The 18,705-nt window shown below is 42.7% G+C and overlaps 1 protein-coding gene across 4 annotated transcripts in view; it reads left to right on the top strand.

Annotated features, from left to right (window-relative positions):
- SLC4A11 (solute carrier family 4 member 11) overlaps positions 1 to 18,705 on the top strand; it is a 96,715-nt gene that overhangs the window by 63,766 nt on the left and 14,244 nt on the right. For all 4 annotated transcript variants that reach the window (XM_069796952.1, XM_069796944.1, XM_069796936.1 and 1 more), the window contains 7 exons: positions 7,081 to 7,206; positions 7,966 to 8,079; positions 8,961 to 9,093; positions 9,405 to 9,478; positions 14,063 to 14,312; positions 15,072 to 15,178; positions 16,332 to 16,500. In XM_069796952.1, coding sequence (XP_069653053.1) covers positions 7,081 to 7,206; positions 7,966 to 8,079; positions 8,961 to 9,093; positions 9,405 to 9,478; positions 14,063 to 14,312; positions 15,072 to 15,178; positions 16,332 to 16,500 — 973 coding nt within the window. The remainder of the gene's footprint in view (positions 1 to 7,080; positions 7,207 to 7,965; positions 8,080 to 8,960; positions 9,094 to 9,404; positions 9,479 to 14,062; positions 14,313 to 15,071; positions 15,179 to 16,331; positions 16,501 to 18,705) is intronic.

The raw sequence follows: 18,705 nt of genomic DNA, 5'->3' as shown, positions 1-18,705 counted from the left end.
ATGGTGTTTATATTGAGCCTCAGGTTTCGGGCTTTACATAAAACCAACAAGGCCGTTGTGGGAGCTGAGTGTTGCTTTCTCCCTCTTCACTTTCAAACTTTCACTTTCAAAGATTCTTAAAGGCTGTGAAAAGTCTTCAGGGCAAACCATGCTTAGAGAGCCTCAGCCTGACATCAAAACATGTTCAGTTTCTTACAGCTTGTTAGGGAGTTGGTTAATATATTCAAGTAGCAAACTCGGAAAGTTTCCATAAATAGTAGGCAGGGAGAATCTCGGGGCTCTATCAGCCACCTTCCTGCTGTTAAATCCTCCTTAGCTCAAGCCACAGTGTCCCAGCCTTCCCCACTGCACCTCTGCTGAGGACAATCTTCCTCGGAGTTTGCATAAGAAAAGAAGATACATACCGGAGCCCCATTTTGCAGTCAAGTATTCTAGTGCAAAGCCACCTTCCACAGCAGCTGAAGCTTGAGAGCAAGCACGGGCAGGGTATGGATGTGTGTCCTCCACTACATTTCAGCAAGGATGGTCACCACTAGCAGAGGAACAGAGACATCAGCTGTTGGCTGCTTGGCTGAAGGAGATGCCATGTGTCTGGGGGAGTTGCCAAGTAGTTGCTTCCCATGAAGATCCGGCTTTCTTGACTAGGAGTGCTTCACCCACCGCAATGTGTTTTGCAGTTGTTGGTATCCCCTTTGCTGGGAAGAATAAAATGGGGTGAAGTGCTGGCTTAGCACAGTGGCTGAGTGCTGGGTGCTTTGTAACTGCTGGGATGAAACTGTTTTCAGGAGGCTTGGGGTGATAGGAGGGCAGGCTCTGTTTGAAGTCAAGCTAATGCTATATTCGCTGCGGGGTTGAGGGTATGTTGAGGAGGAAGGCAGACAAGAAATTATTTTCAGGATAGCAGCAATGAGTCTGATAGAAAAAAATATTTTTTGGCATGTGCATCATTGGCACCAGATCTGGCAGGGGACTTAAGCTCCTAATCTGGACACCTCTGGAGTAGGTTCAGGACACTTCATCTCTCTGGTTGCTGCTTTCTAGGGCTGTCAGTCTAACTTCTCATTATAAAGGGATATTGAAGCACTTCAGAAGGGAAGCACTGCAGAAGCACCTCGTGGGGACCCATGTGCATCTCGAGACAGAGCAGTGTCTGCTGTGGCTGTCGGTGTTCTGAGTGCGGTAGGTTTACAGGTGCAAAAGCATCATATGATGGTCCTGCAGCCAATTTTGGCTGACAGCAGATTTGGAAATCCGTTTCAGGGTCTATGTTCTGGTTCTGCCTGTGTCCAAATTAACCTGTGCCTGCTGCCTCTCAGCCCTGGGGCTGTCAGGTATGGCCAGGTGCTTAAGCTTTCCATGAACTGATGTACACAGCAGATCAGGCTTGGCCTAAACAAGGTGCTGGGATTGACTAGCTTGAAAGAATGGTTCCCTTGGGTGCATCTGCCCTGAGTGATGAAATACTGTCATAATAAGAATCCAGCATTACAAATACACCAAAACCATTTTTTTTCTGGAATAAAAAGCAAGTATATGTTAAAAAGCATCAGTGCATTGCTATACAATTTTTGGAGAGTGGAAGATGCAGAAATGAGCCAACTGAAACTCAAGAACTACTGCAGCTCAAATGTGAAGTACTTGCCTTAGGAGCCGTTGTGCTCTTTCAAGTAGGATATGGGGAAAAGAGGGTTTTTAAAAAAACCTATATATATTAGTATGTGCCATTTCTTCCCAGAAACCAGAAATTAGGATGAATTCTTTAAGGATCTGCGTGGAATGAAAACCAGATGGAGCATAAAGCATCTGCCATAAACCACCGAGACCGAAGGTGATCAGGAATGTGAAATTCCTGGACCATCTCAAAGCAGCAGTGTACCAGAACATTGGGGATTTGAGCTATCCAAGTATCTGCACTCCAGACAGCCACACGTGCATCATCAAAGAGCTCTGAATTACAAAGATGCCTTTTTTGAATGGTTGGAGTCTCTAAATCCTCAATCTGAGAAGCATCCTGGGGTTTTGGTTTAGACAGATAAACCGATTAAGGGCAGGGTGATAAATAATAAGGCTTTTCTAGGGCCAGCAAATGTTTTGTCGGTTGGACTTTTGTGGGATTGATTGGTCATCTTCACACGCTGCACAAAGCTGGCCTTTAAATTATCCTTAACCATCATGATTTGGGAGAGGAAAGAAAGGAATCATCTTTTTCTTTTTTTTGGTCCAGATTAGGAACTTGTCTGCTTTGGATTGTGAGGTCTTGTGCATTTTACTGAACGTGCAAGGATCAAGGAAGAGTTTTCTAAACTTTTGGTCCAGGACTTTAGTGATGTGGATGGCTTGTAATAGGTGTCTTCCAGCAGGAGCATCTGAAGATGAACAGTTAGATTATGCTGAACCTAAGAACACCTGTAACTTTTCTTTTAAGTTAGGATTAACAAAATTTGGCACGTAGTCTCCTCTTAATGACTACAACATTTGTTCATGGGATTCTGGTTTCTTAAAAAAAAGTTTGTACAGAACTTTATCCTGATCTTGTCAAATAGGCTCAAAACGTGTGTGTATCAATACTATTACTCTTTAAGACTCAGTTGAACTGTAGGAGCTTCCTGAATATTTTTTTATGTTGAGGCTGGTTTGAATGAAGGAGGGAATTCTGCCTGGACTTAGCTAAGGGGTTTCCTGAAACCCCTTAAAGTTGCTACTCTTATTCTTCAGTGTGTATTTTCTGGTACAACATGGAGGAATAAACACTTAAGAATGTAGCATCTGGAGTGCCCGGGGAGAAATTTGAGGTGCCTGAGATTTTTATGGTGAGCTTTCATGCTGTGTTCTGCTGTATCCCTTCACCTGTTGAGGAGGGAGGGTGAAGGGAAGAGAGGAGAGCTGAGACTTATTCTGTTTCCCCCTGTTTTCCTGGACCCGTGTCCTCAGCACACGGCCGTGGTGGGTGGATAGTTCAGCTGGAGATGTGGATTCCTCCCTGTCCTTGGTCCTGCAGAAGGTCCCTCACCAGCTCCTGAGAGTAAGGCGAGCGCATCTGCCGGCAGCATCCTCAGGATTCGGTGGCCGTGGTTTGCAGGAGGGAGATCTCCAAAGCTCCCTATAATGCAGGCATGCTTAGAAGGAAGACTTGAAAGCACTGGAAAAATGGGATTTGAAAGGGAAGCTTTGTATTCCTGGTTGTCTAAGACAGCACAGAGCTTAAACCTGCTAAAACATTGACTGTGGATTGAAGATTTGGCACATGCCGTAGCCATCAACTCTCCCATGTGGTTGCTTGCACTGGCCACCTTGTTTGGCAGGATTGCGTTCTCGAGGGAGAAGGAAAAGTAAAGGGATTGCAGATAGGCTTTTCCCCTTCCCTTTAGTGCTTCTGCTGCCCTAGATTAGATGATGGGGTAGCTCCTGCATCACTCTGCAGCCCTTCACTCCTAAATATCACCTGGGTGTAAAAATTCAATGGCCACTTGAAGACTGGCTTATTAGATGCTTTGGGGCATCGTGACCTGGACTGCTTTTGGAGCCTCACTTTGAGCCAGTGGTGGATGGGAATGCATTAAAGATGCATAAAAGCATCTTGTTTTGTCTGAGTGTTTCCTTCCAAGAGACTAGCACTTCATGGGAAATGGGCTGAAAGAAACAAGAGAAAAAGGGAAAGCTCTAAGCCCTAGATTTGTTTCTTCGTATTTCTCTAGTCTGAGCCTATACTTGGCTTCTCTGTTCCAAAATCAGTAAGAGTGGATTTCATTTTCCAGTTAAGTTCTTAGTCTCACTTGTACTGTGATTTACTCTTCACAGGACTTTAGGGAAGATTCATCTTCTGTTCATCTTGAGAAAATTGGGTGGAGTCCAGCAGCTACTAACATAAGTGAAAGACCAGCTTGAGGGCATTAGCAGAAGTTTGTAATGCTTTGAGTTTTTATGGCTCAAAACCTTTCAACAGATATCCTTACTGTGTGTTTTTACCAATGAAAAGTGATTTATTTATTTTTTTAAATCAGGGCTTTAATAGACACATCCTTGCTGCTGTGCTGCAGATCAGTATAATTAAACTTGTTTTGCATTGGATATTTCAGAGAATTGGGAAAGAACATTAATAGTCAGACATTTCATAGAATGTCCATCTGCCTTTTGATTTTTGATTCAGTAAATGTACAATTAGTAGACTTAAGAAGCTCTAGTCCCAGTCTCTGGGTCTTTTGGTCATTAAGTTATTGATGCAGAATACCAAGCAAAGTGAGGCCAGCAATGCTGTAGTTTTCTCTGAAACTCTAACCTTGTCTTTAAAAACTATGACACTTCAGAAATTCAAACAAGTAAAATAGAACTGTCATGTTGATGAACATAATTGCTTCCCATTTCAATGTGTAGATGTACCTTAATTTCAATGGATTGCTTCTGTAATAGTCAGCTACTCAAATTTCACAGCTGAACTGAGAGCTGATTTTTCTGCTACAAATTTACATTGTGCAGTTGGAGTGACACATTTTTCAATGGCTTTATGAGCCTGCTGCAGATGAAATGCCATCATAATGCAGCCCACCTTCTTTTAAATGAAGTAATGTCAGTCTCTGGGTTGCAAATAGACCCTGAAAATGTTTAGCCAGATGTTGACTTTAAAAAGGCAAAAGGTAAATTGTGGTTAATGCTGGATTTTAGTGCTTGTCTCGGGTGAATATCTGTACAAGGAGGCAGTATTTGCTCATGATTTTAACTGTAATTAATGAGTGATTAATCATGTTTGTGAAAGGGTATGTTTAATCTGATGTAGTTACTGTGTCCATTATGAAGTGAATTTTGCTGCCCACCAGAAGGGATTCTTTGCTTCTTGGATCTCATCTGGCTGATTATGGACTGAAGTGCTGCTTTGTACTGGAAGTCTTGGACCCAGCCACGATGTGGCATAAGGACTGCTGTGATCAGCAAGGACTCCTGCTGCTTGCTTTGCAAGGATTGAAGCTGAAACTAAAAGCCATGCATGAGCGTTTTGTGATGCTCTTCAGGGCTTCTTCCTTCTTTCTGTCCTCTCATGCTATGGTTTATCTACCTGAAAGGTTTTTTTAGAAAGCATCTTTTATCACTTCTTTAGCTTTCCCTGCTCAGCAAATGAGCCTTTTCTTTTTTAATGTTAGTTGTTTCTCTGGTCCTGGCTGCCTGTCTTTTCATGAATGATTTCAAAGCTTTTGGGCATTGTTGACTCTGACTGTTCATGTTAGAAAGACTTTTTTTTGTCCAAAAAGCAGTATTCTAGAGTGGTGCAGAGTCCTCTGAACAAGGATGTGACCATCTCTACTTAGAAAACTACCGCTCGGTCCGCTGTTTGCCCTGCCAAGTCTTTCCTTTTCTCTAGAGGTCTTGGCCACTTGAGAGTGTGAGGTAGGAGCCTGCAGCTGGAGATCACATGAGCAAGCTTCATCTGCAAAAAGTAAATTTCAGGCCCTTTGGTTGCCAAGAGTGGTCAGGAATGTGGTCTGTGGTTTCTGAATCTTCACAATAAATTGAAAGGAATCTGCCTTGAAACAGCTGGTCCGATGACTCCTGGAAGGTCAGGCTCATATTTGCATGCTTGAGAAGTCTCTTGTCAAGTTTTATGCCCTGCCCTTTTTTTGAGGATGCTGAGCATCAGAAGTCCTATTTATGTCTGTTCCTCTTGGGTCTGCAAACAGGAACCCTCACAAGGTGTCCTTTATTCATGTGGCTGCCTGTTCATTATGCATCATCTTTGATTTTTGGTTTTTGCATCCTCCTCCTGTCCTTATCTCTGCGCTGCAAATGGTGCAGAAAACAGACGTTAGATAAGATTCCCAAAGCCATTGAGCGATTTTCTTTTTTTCATTCCAGCGATACAGTTAGTCTGTTGTGGCGATGTCCAGATTTTCTCAGTGTTGCGGCAACAGCCTCTAACGCGAAGCCCTCCCTTCTCCCATTCAGCTTGTTGGCTTGTAGCTCCCTCAGCAAGGGACTGATGCTAGCAAAGGTGTAGATGGGCATCTGGGAGCTTAGGGGCAGATGCCTGTGTGGGAGTTCACTGCTCAGGAAGCTTCCAGAAAGGGGAATTGGGCAACTCCCAAGCTTGTCTAAGTGTCTCACAGCAGGACCGTCATCAAGGATGGTGGCACAGGCAGGTTGAAGGCTGTGTCAAGGTTTTCTTTGAAAAGATCCTCTCTGTATCTTCTCTGAAGAGGTTGTTCGTGGAAAAACTTCTGTTCTTGAGCAATATCAGCTGTTGTCATCTCTCATCCTTTCTCCTATGTGATATGAGCTCACTGGGGATGGACATCAGCCTGAAAACAGGAAAGGGAAGGGAAAATACTTCAGAGGCCCTTAAATTCATATTATGACACTTTAATTCTCTTTCTGGCTGCTTTTGTTTTGGCCTGGTGTGTTTTTTCCGATGGTGATGAGAGGGGTGAGTGGATAGAAAAGAAAGAAGCCATTCTTTCAGAAGGGCTTTTTTTTTTTTAAAGCAAAACTCTTAATGTACGCATTGCTGACCCCTTGTGCTATTTGTTTTTGTAAGTCTGCTAGCACTAATTGGCTCGGCATAGCATATTATTGATTCAAGCCTATAACCTCAGGTTTTTTGCCTAGGGAAAAATGAAGTGCTTCATGTTTTCCTGCCCAAGGCGTCATGAGTTGTGAAGACGAGTGATCATCATGAAGCTCGTTAGGGGCATAGTCCAGAATACCTATAAAGTTGGTATTAAAAAGGCAGGGGGTGGGGGGGCTTATAAACCCTAAACTTAGAGTTTCTGCTTTGATCCTCTTCCAAGTTTTGAGGGCTGGCAAAACTGAACAAAAGGCTTCCAGTATTTCCTGTTTTGACGATGCCAGAAATGTCTGTTGGAGCAGTCTGGTGGCATGTTGGTGCTTCTGCTTCTAGTGCCAGATGAACAGAAGAGCATGGTTGTACAAAAGCAAACGTTAAAGACCTATCTATACATTTAAAGTGTGGACTGAATTTCTACTTCTGTCTTTCAGCATTAAACGAACTAATAGTACATACGGCTGATGCAAGTAGGGTTTCAATGCTTTACAAGTGGGCAGTACTAACACGACTTTTGTTATGGTTTACACTAGGTGTTATTGGAAACAACAAAGCTATAGGAAAATACATCACAACTATGATCTTTCTGTATTTTGCCTGCCTCCTTCCATCTATTGCGTTTGGGTCACTCAATGATGAAAATACCCGAGGAGCTATTGGTAAGTTTATCAGTTTTGTGCATCTGTTGTAGGATCCCACGTATTCAAGCTGAGTAGCTCTGGTCACAGGAAATTTTGGTAGTTTTAATTTGACTAGTAGAACACTGTTGAAGGCTTTTCTAATTGTTATGTTTATGACTTTCCTGAGAAGACTAGAAAAATTGAAGACTACTTCAGATAGTATCATCTGACTTGGACTGACACAGATATATGCTACTGTACTTCTAAATGATGCTCACCTTATAACTGTGTAGTTATCTGCACATTTTTCCTAGTACAAGTCCCTGTGCTTTCAATCTGAATTTGATTGCCAGTATCCAGACCACTGGTATAGTGGATGATGCTTTGTCTGTCCCAGTTATGGCCTTGAAGCAGTTCATACTGCTCTTACAGTTCATAGAAGTCTTAGTTGAAATCTTGTCCTGAAGACCTCCACAAATACTGGCTATGTTTTTATAGCTGTTTAAAATAAAATTTTGAAAAACAAAACACAACAACAACAAAACCTGCAAACTGAACAAAAAAAACCCCACCCAGCTTCCATAGTTCAACATCTGGAAACCTGATGGCATCCTAAATTATTGGTACAAGTTTGCTGGCTAAGGGTCGCTTCTTGCTTTCACAACGTCTCACCTCTGTACCCTCTAAGCATTGCTCTTGCTCATTAGCAATTGGCTTCTATGCCCCATGAATGTTCCTTGGTCAGGGAGGTGTTGGTTAAAAGCCCTGTTTGTTTCCATCCTTCCTAATTACTCATAGATGTGCAGAAGACGATCGTCGGCCAGTGTATTGGAGGGCTGCTTTACGCGCTCTTTTCGGGGCAACCTCTAGTTGTACTCCTAACTACGGCTCCTTTAGCACTCTACATTAATGGTAAGTCTGTTAAACTTGTATGTTGGGACTGATGTGATTGTGATTGGTGTAATGGGACTTTGTACAAGAACCTTGCAATTCTAGTAGAGCTTTAGTTGCATTTGTTTAATAAATTAATATTAAAGGGCTGCTTCTGGTGCTGAGGGAGAGGGGAGGAATTCGATTCAGCTTTCTAAAGGAATCATCTTGCATAGAAAAAACACTTTGTGAGAAGAAGCATTCCTTTTGCTTCAAAGACAAAATCTTTTTAATCTGATGGTTTTCTCGTGTGGCTACATTAAACCAACTTGAGGATAAGAGCCTGAGAAAGCTTTTTGTTGGTTGTTTTTTTTATTTTTTATTATTGGTCTGTTAAGGTGTGATTAATAGTTTTCCAGTTACAGCTGCAAGCTGATATTACTGGGCTAGAGGCGTAAAGGAGCAAACTCAATATCTATAGGAACAACCAGATGGGCTATGAGTAGCTCGAAAGGTTTAAGACATGAAGTTTTGTTCACAATGTGGTGACTGAGTAAACATGGTGCAAAAGCATGTATGAGATCCCTTCCTCAGCAGCATCCCAAAACGTCAGCAAGAGCAAATTCCAAGGGCTGATTTTTATGGTCTTGATCCCTAGGAAAGATGCTTTGAGCAGTGTGGGAGAATATTCTTCCAAGTGCTTCTCCCCATTTCTAGTGAAGGAAGGTGATGGGAAAGGGGAAAACAGTTTAAACTGATCCAGTGTTCATCCAGGAGTGTAAGAACAGGGGTTTAATGGTATCTGCTGTAAGCGTGTTGGGGCGTAGTCTTGAAATTGGTTCTTTTTGCCATCAAGCAGGTGGGAATCACAGGGTGGTAATGATAAGAGTTTAACCTGATGTGTGAATGCTTCATTTTTGCAGTCATCCGAGGAATCTGTGATGACTACAACTTGGATTTCAGTGCTTTCTATGCCTGGACAGGACTGTGGAACAGTTTTTTCCTTGTGATGTACTCCCTCTTTAATTTCAGTCTTCTGATGAAGCTCTTTAAAAGGTAGCTATTTTCAAGAAGTCATATTTTGATCAGATTATTCAGCAAATGGAAAAATTATACATTCCCCAAGCTCCTTAATTACAAATTTGCCGCAAAATGTATTTCGCAAGATGAGGCTAGTATCATATCAGCTTATTGTTTCAGCTTGAAAGAAGCTTTTAAAGATTCACTGGGTTTTGTTTCCTGAGTTGGAGTCTAACTAAAATTGGTATATTTTCATGTAAATGCATGAATATGCTGATTTTCCTTTGAATGGAGTTGAATGCAGACTCTGCTAATGGTTATGTTAATTCCTGGTTTTTTTTCCACAGGTCAACAGAAGAAATAATTGCACTTTTTATATCCATCACGTTTGTGCTTGATGCCTTCAAAGGCATTATTAAAGGTAAGCCTTGCAACAAAGTTTTTCAGTGCAGATCTCTGCTTTGCTTCCTTGTAAAAGGGAAATACAAGGCTGCGAATATGCATGATGTTTGCTTGTTCCATGTTCGTTCAGGGTCTTCAGGAAAAAAAAAAATGCATGTGAGATTGAAGCAGCCCTGTGTCAGCAGTTTACCTGGATATGCAGAATTCCTATCAGCTCAAATTTCAGTTCGCTGAGAAAAAATTAGTGTCTGCACTCAACAAATGGAGAAACCATATTAATGTTGCTGTGAAAGTCTTCCCCTGCTACCAGTCTCTTTGGTCCTGGCCAAAAAAAAAAAAAAGTCCAATTTAAATGCAGTGCATCTAGATCTCTTTCCTTGCTGCGTTATTAAAAACCACACAGAGGGGAGCTGAAAGATGAGTTGAGATTGCCCATTCTTATGTGAGCTCTGAGACCCTTCTTAAATGGCGACATGAGGGCTGCAGTGCCTTCCAGCATGCTCCTAAAGCTTTTCTGCCCTTTCCAGCCACTTGGTCCCCATTTCTGTGTTAAGTTTTAGGTGAGTATCCATGAGCAGCCTTGGGGTTTAATCAATTTCTCTGGTACCTTGCCCTCCTGATCAGGATTGGCAGGAGGCCTTTGTGAAGGTGAAAGGTGTTGGCAGAAATGCCATGTGAATGGCAACCTTTCTCTTCATCCCAGTGAGGAGCTGGCCAAGTCTGCATTCCTTGTTTTTTATGACCTATTGTCCAACAGCCCCAACTTTGGGCTGTTCTTTGAAATCCTTCAGGACATACCTAAGCACACTGAGTACATCCCTTTTTCTCAAGATTCTGAGGCTTGGCTTATTATGGTATCTTGACATGCAAGGAGAACACCTTCAAAGAGCAGGTTTGACACTGCAAAGCAATTTGAAGTGAGATACTTCCTCACTTCATTGGAATCCCTGATTTGGCTCCTTGGGCATATGCTTTGATTGTGCGTTCAGAGTGGTTTTTTTCTCTGCAGAACACCTGCATCTTTCAAATATCCTGCTTAGACAAAGCTTCATGAAGGGGAAGCTGTTCTGGGATCCTTTGCTTTCTCCTTGCTTGCTATGTGGCTGTGAGCTTTGCTTAATGGGTACTGCTAGTGCCTTGTTCCGGAGGCATGAGATAGTCTCTCTGTGGCACTTAAGGTGTTCCTCAACAGAACATTCAGTTGCTCTGGAGAAATTAGCAAATGCGAATGTTCACAGTGCTGCTGCAGTAGAGAACTGAGGGGAATGGGGTGCAGGTTAAAGATACAGAAAGCATCTGTTGATCTTGGCTGCCAGACTTTCAGGAATATGGAAGCAATACCGCAGAGTATTGCAGTGGGGACAGCAGAAGATCCTGGAAGTTTATTAGTGTAATTAGCAAATTAGGGTAACTGTCCCTTGTACTTGAAGGGCTGAATTTATAGGAACAATGATAATAAAATCAAACCAATGCTCCACTTGTTTGCCAGCTCATGTTGGCTTCAGCTGAACCTGGGAGTGTTGAATGCATCAACAGATGGGATCTCGGGTCCAGCCGTGTTCCCAGATGCAGAAGGGCACTGATGCTGACAGGCACAGACTTTATCCTTAACCCTCTCAGTGCTCATATTTAAACACAACACCAGTGCAGCTCATGGCTGCATGCTCATCTTTCTTCTTCCACTCCTGTTTTGTAGCAGGAGGTGATGGTTCCTGCTGCCACCTCCTCCTCCCACTCAAAACTTCAGTTGAGCAGTTAAGTAGGAAGAGAAAGCTGGTATCTGCTCCAGGCTGTTAAACATGTCCTGGTGATGGCTAGCCAGGTGACCATGACTTTGGGCTTCCTTAGTGCCAGGGGACATGCTGCTCTTGCTCTGATATATTTTCCTCAGTCTGTTCATAGCCTTGATTTTTTGCAAGGTACTCGTACATGTGCAGGAAAGAAGGGGGGAGGGATGCGATACTGTACAGAGGAATCAAGCAGTGTGCGTTCACGCTATCCTGGTGACGCTTTGTTTTTGCCATGTGGCCCAGCCACCGAAGCTGTGTTTGTTTGATCTTGACATCTGCACTCTGCAGGAAACAGCGGTGAACTGGCTGGAGCAAACAAAGCGAGTTAATGTTGTTGGAGGGAACTTGAGTGCGCACTAAGCTCGAGAACGGCTCTGTTTCAGCAAGGGCACCACCTGCTTTGCTGCTCTCTGAATGTGGGCAACAAGATTCACTTAGCTCTGTTAAAAACAAACTATAAATCTGCAGGAATCAAATACTTTATAGCAAGTACGTGGTGCAGGACGAAGGCCTCCGCTGGCCATCATGGCACATTCTTTTTGCTTTAAGTAAAATACAAGAGTAAAGTCAAGATTTCTTCCCCTATATCCAGGATTGAGTGGAGCAATCCTACCTAGTTTTGAGGTGGGTGCAAACTGAATTGCAGCCTAAGTAGTGTACATAGATGTGATCAGGCTGAATGCAGGTCACCAAAGATGTGCTCAGCCCTAATTGTATTATTGCAATATAGCCAGGTGTGGGAAACGGAGAAAATCCCCAAGACCACCGAAAAAGTAACTTCTTACTCGTTCAAGTCCAAATCTAAATACAGAGGCATGTAAATACATTCTGCATAGTTGCTGAGTTGTGTGTGCTGTGGGTTTATCACATGCTCGGTAATTGTGTGTGTCTCTAGGACTTAGGGTCAGCTGAGATGGTGAACAGGCTTTTAGCCCTGGCCAGCTGCTAATCCCCAGGAAATACTGCCATAATCATTTTTATTACGACAAAAGTGTCCTTCAACATTCAAAGCTGCAAACGGCAAGTCCTCCAACAACCTGTTCTGTGCTTGTTTGCAGGTCATGGCAGTGCTCTGTGCCTCAGTTTACCTGTTTGCAAAGCAGGTGTGGGTGTCCTGCCTGGGCTGGACACAGCTGTGAGGATGGAGGGAGGAAATGATAGCAGAGCTTCTTCCGGAGCACGCGATGCAAAAATACGCAGTGCTAACGGAGATCGTAATGAGATTGCCCCTTATTTGGGGGGGAACCTTTCTTGTGCTTTAGAAGTGCAATGATCTCCTCATTTCTGGCTACTGCTGAAGGCAAATTGAAAGGTTAAATCTTGAACTGTAAACCTTCTATGATCTTTAATTTTATATGCAGAAGTACTGAATGTGAAGTATCTGGTCTTTTCTCTTGTGACCTACATGTCCTACTGACCCCATCCACTTGTCGAATGCCCGGACTCCTTTTAAAACATAAGGGTGGTACAAGACAGATTATTACTGCTGTTAAAATGGCAGCATGGCTAAATGTGGGGCATTTTACACCGGGGTGAGCTCCAAACCGGCAGTAACAGAAACTGTGCTTCGGCCAAATTCATGGTGGTTGCAAATACTAATTGTGCTTTGCAAGAATGTTTAAAGTTTGGCTTGCTTGTTTTCAAATATTTAGAATTACAGTTTGTTTTGCCTGCTTTCCCTGTAGCTGCTGCAGGTGGAAAAGCTGAGGTGCTTGGGGTTTTCAGAAACTTGATTAGTATTTGGGGGTGGGGGCAAATGTTACAAGGAACATTATAGCCTAAGCTTCAGATTGTTATATTTTTGTCTAAAGAGGATGGTCCTGCTGTAACTTTTGAGTTTCCCTATGCAAAGGTTAAAGGGATATTTTGACTAAAGTGAAGAAAGGGACTGCAAAGCTCTGATGTGGTGGTTTCCATCCTCCTGTATCTCCCAGTTGGTATGAGGGAGAGTGGGTGCTGCCATCTGATCCCATAAAATGGGAGTACCAGGGCTGTAAAGCCCAACTCCCATCTTCTGGTTTTACTTGCTCCTTGTGGCACCTCAGGCTCTTGTTCCCCAAAGAGGTGAAATCATCCCCAAACCACATTTATATGCTCAGAGCCAGCGAGTGCCATAGAAATGGGAACACAGCTATCTAAATGTTCAAGAGCAAGAGTCTATTTACAACTGTTAATTACTTATATTAATGCTTCTGAGCTAACCTAATACATTTACGGACAGTTCCAGAGGCATTACTGGGTGTTTCACTTGTACAGGTTTACTTCAGGTGCTCTGTAACTCTATTTCAATTTGCAGTGTAAACTTAAGTGTTCTGCCAGGTTTTGCATATCGTCAACACTTGTCTTTAAAATCTGGACCAGCCTTGGAGGAAAAGTAATTACTGTACAATTTGTAGTCTGTGCAGCCTGGCTGCTCTTAAGTTTTTCGGAGATCGTGATAGAATTTGTTTACCAGGCTGCTGAAAGTATACGTGTGTGTATGTATTCATATATTTTTAAGAGCAGTGATTCCAGTGCTAGAAACAAAATCATATAAATAATTAGCACTGGAAGTCTTTACAGTTCAAACATGTTGCTTTAGATCAATTTAACTTTTACCCGTTAAAATAAGTGAAAAATAAATTTGTAAAGTGCTGGCTTTGTAAGAGAAGCAGCTCTCCTGATCTCTTTTCACTGGTTTGAGGGGTAGAGCTATAAACCTGGTGAAGCATAATGTTAATCCTGCATGATCAAGCAAGAACAAACCACTTTATTTTACTTGCTTTGATTGTCACAAACCTATCCTAATGCTTGCCTGTTGGTTGTTTGTACAGTTTTTAAGAAATATTACTACCATGGGCGCGCAGGAGACAGTTACTTGGAAAAAGCACGAACTGATGCTATTCCAAGCCTCGGCATCAATACCACCTTCTTGATGAATTCATCAGTGAGCAGATCCATGTCCCTAGAGAATCAAACAGGCACGCATGATGTGCATTATGGACGTGAAACTGCCGTCCTTAGTCTCATGTTGATGTTGGGTACCCTTTGGCTTGGTCATACGCTCTATCAGTTTAAGAAAAGGTGAGTTACTTCAGTCTTAGAGCTCAGACTACTGATTATTTCATATTACCTCTGAGGAATCGCTAATGGTTTAGATCTTAATTTTGTAACCCAGAAAACTCAGGTGGAACTCTTCCATTAGTGGTGGTGGAAGCCAAAGCCAGAGATGAACTTGGCTGGCCACCTGGAAAATGTTAGCAGCAGAACAAAATGTTCGGTCACTGGACAATGCCCTTCCGTATTTGGTTTGGCGTTGCAAGTGACTTTTCAGAAAGCTTTGGGTGAACCCTGTATTTCTTGTTGGAACTCCTGTAACTCCCCCCAAATAGGCATTGAACTGTTTTGGTGGGCAAAAATCCCTGATGGTGCTGGAAGGTCTACTGGGAACATACCTTCAGTGTGCTCTTGGGATTCAAATGCCCAGCTCTAACTTGGGTTTTACTCCCGTTGCCCTTAAAATTCTTCATTTGAAATGCTTGAGTAAGCAATTAAACTAAAGTGGAAATGAGACACAAATTGGTACTTGGAGGATGTTTTTCTAGCTTGCATCTTAGTTTCTTGTTTCTTTGTGGGTTTTGCTTATGCATTCATCAACCTTCAAAGGCTATAGATTCCAGAGGATTTAAGGCTGAATTAAAGACTAATTCTTCACTCCGCGTATCTCTTTAGAATTGCGAGATTGGACTGAATTTTCACTTGTTAAAGCATTAATGCTCTCTGGATTGAGTGATTGTCCCTACTGTGTGCGGTTGATGGAAATTTTTTGTCTTTAAATTGCAGCCCATATTTGCATGCGAGAGTACGTGAAATTCTGTCCGACTGTGCCTTACCAATTTCAGTTCTGACTTTCTCTGCTGTGGGTTCCTATATCTTCAAGGAAATTGAAAGTAAGTTATATTTTTATTCTCTGGAATACTGGGGTGTATGAAAAAGAGAAATGAAATCCTAGGAAGGTTTTGCTAAAAAACGGCAAAGTTCTTCAACATAATTTCACAAATACTGCGTGTACCTCCCACGGCCTCAAGAGCTCAGATTTCCTCAATATTAGATTTAATTCATTCAAAACCGTAATCAAATGAGGCTGAGTGACATTTTTTCTCTAGATAAATTATTCCAGTGTGTCTTTTCATTTCCATGTAATTTAAAGTACGTATCTCTTACAATAAAGAGGATCAACAATTTCTGGCAAAGAACAAAGGGCAGAGTAATTAGCAGGCAGGAAGGGTTGTTGCCTGTCATACAGACGTAGAGTTGATGATCCCAGTCTACCCTCTTTGTCTCCAGTTTACGTTTTCCTAATTTAGGTGAAATGGTGCAGAGCATCTGGGCAGTTCGAAGTTATACAAGGAAATCTAAAAATGAGACACCATTCATTGGCCAAATAGATCAGCTTTTCCATATCAGGAAGCGATAATGGGGACAGGAATTGCATTGTCCTGTGATGACGTGAATGGGTGATGTGAGGAAATGTATGGAAACAAATAAGAAATGGGCTTTTTTCTGTGATGGCCATTCCATCCAGTTGGATTGTAAAATGATGTGTGGCCATGTGTGATTTATCCCTAGTCATGGATTTCTTCCAATGGCAGAAGAGGAGGGGCATTTATACTAAAATGCCTTGCACAGCTTGTTGGGTATGAGGAAGTTTTAAACTACCTCTGTCAGTTGATTAACTGAGCAGGAGGAATAAGCTGCTAGGTAGAAATAAGGTTTTCTAATCTAAAATCGCCTTGCGTCTGTGGAAAACAAGTTTCCCTCTTTTGTTTTGCTCAAATACATGTAATGCCTCACTAGAACTAGCAGTAGTCTGTCAAATCAGGATGGCAGCCAAGTCCTAAGAGGATGGAGGAAAAAAAATAAACTAAAACAGCCAGACGAGCCTGTCTTGTATGGCCTTCTGGCTCCCACATGCCAGAGCATCGCGCCTGGTTTGCTGCCTCGGTTCCCGATAATTCATGGTGTGGGTAAAACATTACTTGAGTCCATGTGGATGACTGGACAAGAAGGTGCCTCCTAACATCGTTCCCTTTCTCTTTCCAGTGTCCAAATTTAACTACAACCCATCTGAGAGCTTGTTCGTGCTGGCCCCTGTCCAGTCCCTCTCCATCGGGTCAGTGATGAGCGCCATGGGTCTGGGGTTCCTCCTGTCAATGCTCTTCTTCATAGAGCAGAACATTGTGGCGTCACTCACAAATGCCCCAGAGAACAGGTAATACTTTTGGTACTCCTCTTACTCTGTGGAGGGACATCCTCAAGTCTTTTCCCAGCACTGCTTGTCCAAAGCTTGCCCGAGTATCAGAAAAAATATTCAGGACGTGTTCTTCAGAACTTCTCTTGTCACAGATGAAAGTAACTCTACTGCCTAAGTCCTCACCACCCCCAAACCCAATATTGTGGCAGAGAGTCAAAAGTGTAAAGTGTCAATGAGCTCATCACATCAGCCTGTTTCTTGTTTGCCCACGTGTGAATGTTACATAGATATTTTTTTATAGTTTGAGGTCTGTGGATGTACCTCCAGATATTTAGGGAGTGTCTGACACGTGTGGATGCTTGCACTGCTCTTGCAGTACAGAGAATTTTTTGAAAATGAAAAGTCAATGACCTGCAAAAATGTCATAGTGTGATATGCTGCAGCTGAGCATCAGAAAAGAAGTGTTTGGAGCTGTTAGTCTCCAACTGAAAGGGTGGAAGTGAAGTAAAACACTACTTCTAAAGTCTGATAGGTCTGATTTATGTGCAAGCTTGAGTTGAGATGTTGCACTATTAAAATAGTCCCTCTGATGTTTTTTGTGCCAACTGCAATCAGATGTGATATCAAGAATGAACGCATATGACTTTTCCAGGGAAACTACCATGTCTCAGAGGACTCTTTGCTAATGTAATGTGTGGGAGGGTTCTCTCCTTGCATAACGTACATTAGCATTCTCCATGTTGTAGCTGGAGTGACACTGAATTAGGGGAGAGAAGACAAGCCTAAATTCAGTTACGCTAATTTGGTTTTTTTCGACCACAGGATTTTTTTCCTCTTATCTTTATTATATCCCTTTAAGTGTTGCATGAATCTGTAATGTAAGTGGGTCATCTCTTTCCTAATATGAGTTTCTTCTAAACTTTTGGTGTTTTCCACTACAGTGTCTTTAAGGAATGTAAAATATTCTTTGGAGTTCTTCATAATGCCTTGTTACAGGGCTGAGCTTAGGTATGAGGGCATGGGTTTTTAGAGACGGAAGAAATAGGACTTGACACCTTCTGTTTGTGGTACCATCACAAAATAAAAATACTGTCGTCTATACCAGCTGAATGGAGAATGTGTTGTCTTGGTGTCTTACCAAATGTAGTGATTTCTTCCTGTAGGAAAAACAGTGAGAAGATGATGCTGTTGTGCCTTGCTAAAGAATAATCAAAGCAAGCGTATAGGAAGGGCCAAGGAATACTGAGCTGACTGGGCAGCATGAAGATAACCTAGGATAAGGCATCTAGATCTTTGTATGTGTGTTGAGCTAGACAAGCTCAGTGGAGCCTATCCATTGGTCAAAGCAGGTATAGACCATGCACAGTGCTGCAAGACTGCTGAGACCAAACAGTGTCCCAAGGGGACTAAAATGGTGCTGCCGTTAGATGTATGGCCTTTGTACATAGAAAGCTCTCTGAAAAGGGCAAGCAAGACAATCAAATGATAAGCCTGGGGATGCTGGAGATGTCTTTGTTCTGAGAAAGCAGCACATGAGCACGGGTCTGTGCTTTTAAAATGTGAGCCAACAGAGGAAGCGTGTTTACAATCCCACCCTTCCTGCCAGCACCTTCCAGCTTCAGAGGCATTGAAATGTAGACATCTACCTGACCTAGTCACCCCAGGGCTGCCTCAGTCAATGGAGGTGAGCACTTCCAGTGAGACGAGTCTTTTTGTTCCAAAACCGAACCCCACCCAAGATTTCTGCTGCCCAAACAATGGCCTCTGCTGCCCTTTGCGACAGATATTAGGTATAGATCTTCATGTGCTGGGTCATGTCTACTATCTCCAGGCTCCTCATGTCCTAGAGCATCTGAGATGGCTCCAAGCCTCTGCTTAGGTATTGAACAGAGCTTGCTTGGGTGGCATAAAGACACCTAAATGGTGCACCCTTTCCAGTTGATGGTGCCTGGAGAGCAATTTAGCTGATCCCTTGTGTCAGGGTGACAACTGCTGTCCGCTCTGATGTCCAGGCAGAAACACAGCTATAGACTTTTAAGTTAGGTATCAAAGTCTGAGAGCTGAATCCTTCCCCAGCCTTTTTCTAAACTTTACTCATAGTATCTGAGCAGTTGGCACCAGATGGGTATAGTGAGGAAAGGTCCACACCTTGCAAAAAATGGCAAGGTTAAACTAGATGCGAGTTCAGTGTTAGCAGTTGCTCTCTGTGTAGTCCTTGCAAAG

Source organism: Haliaeetus albicilla, chromosome 1 (genome assembly GCF_947461875.1).
Source record: "Haliaeetus albicilla chromosome 1, bHalAlb1.1, whole genome shotgun sequence".
NCBI classification, from domain to species: domain Eukaryota; kingdom Metazoa; phylum Chordata; class Aves; order Accipitriformes; family Accipitridae; genus Haliaeetus; species Haliaeetus albicilla.
Note: the sequence above shows the minus strand (reverse complement) of the source record. Positions and strands in the feature narration are given on the sequence as shown.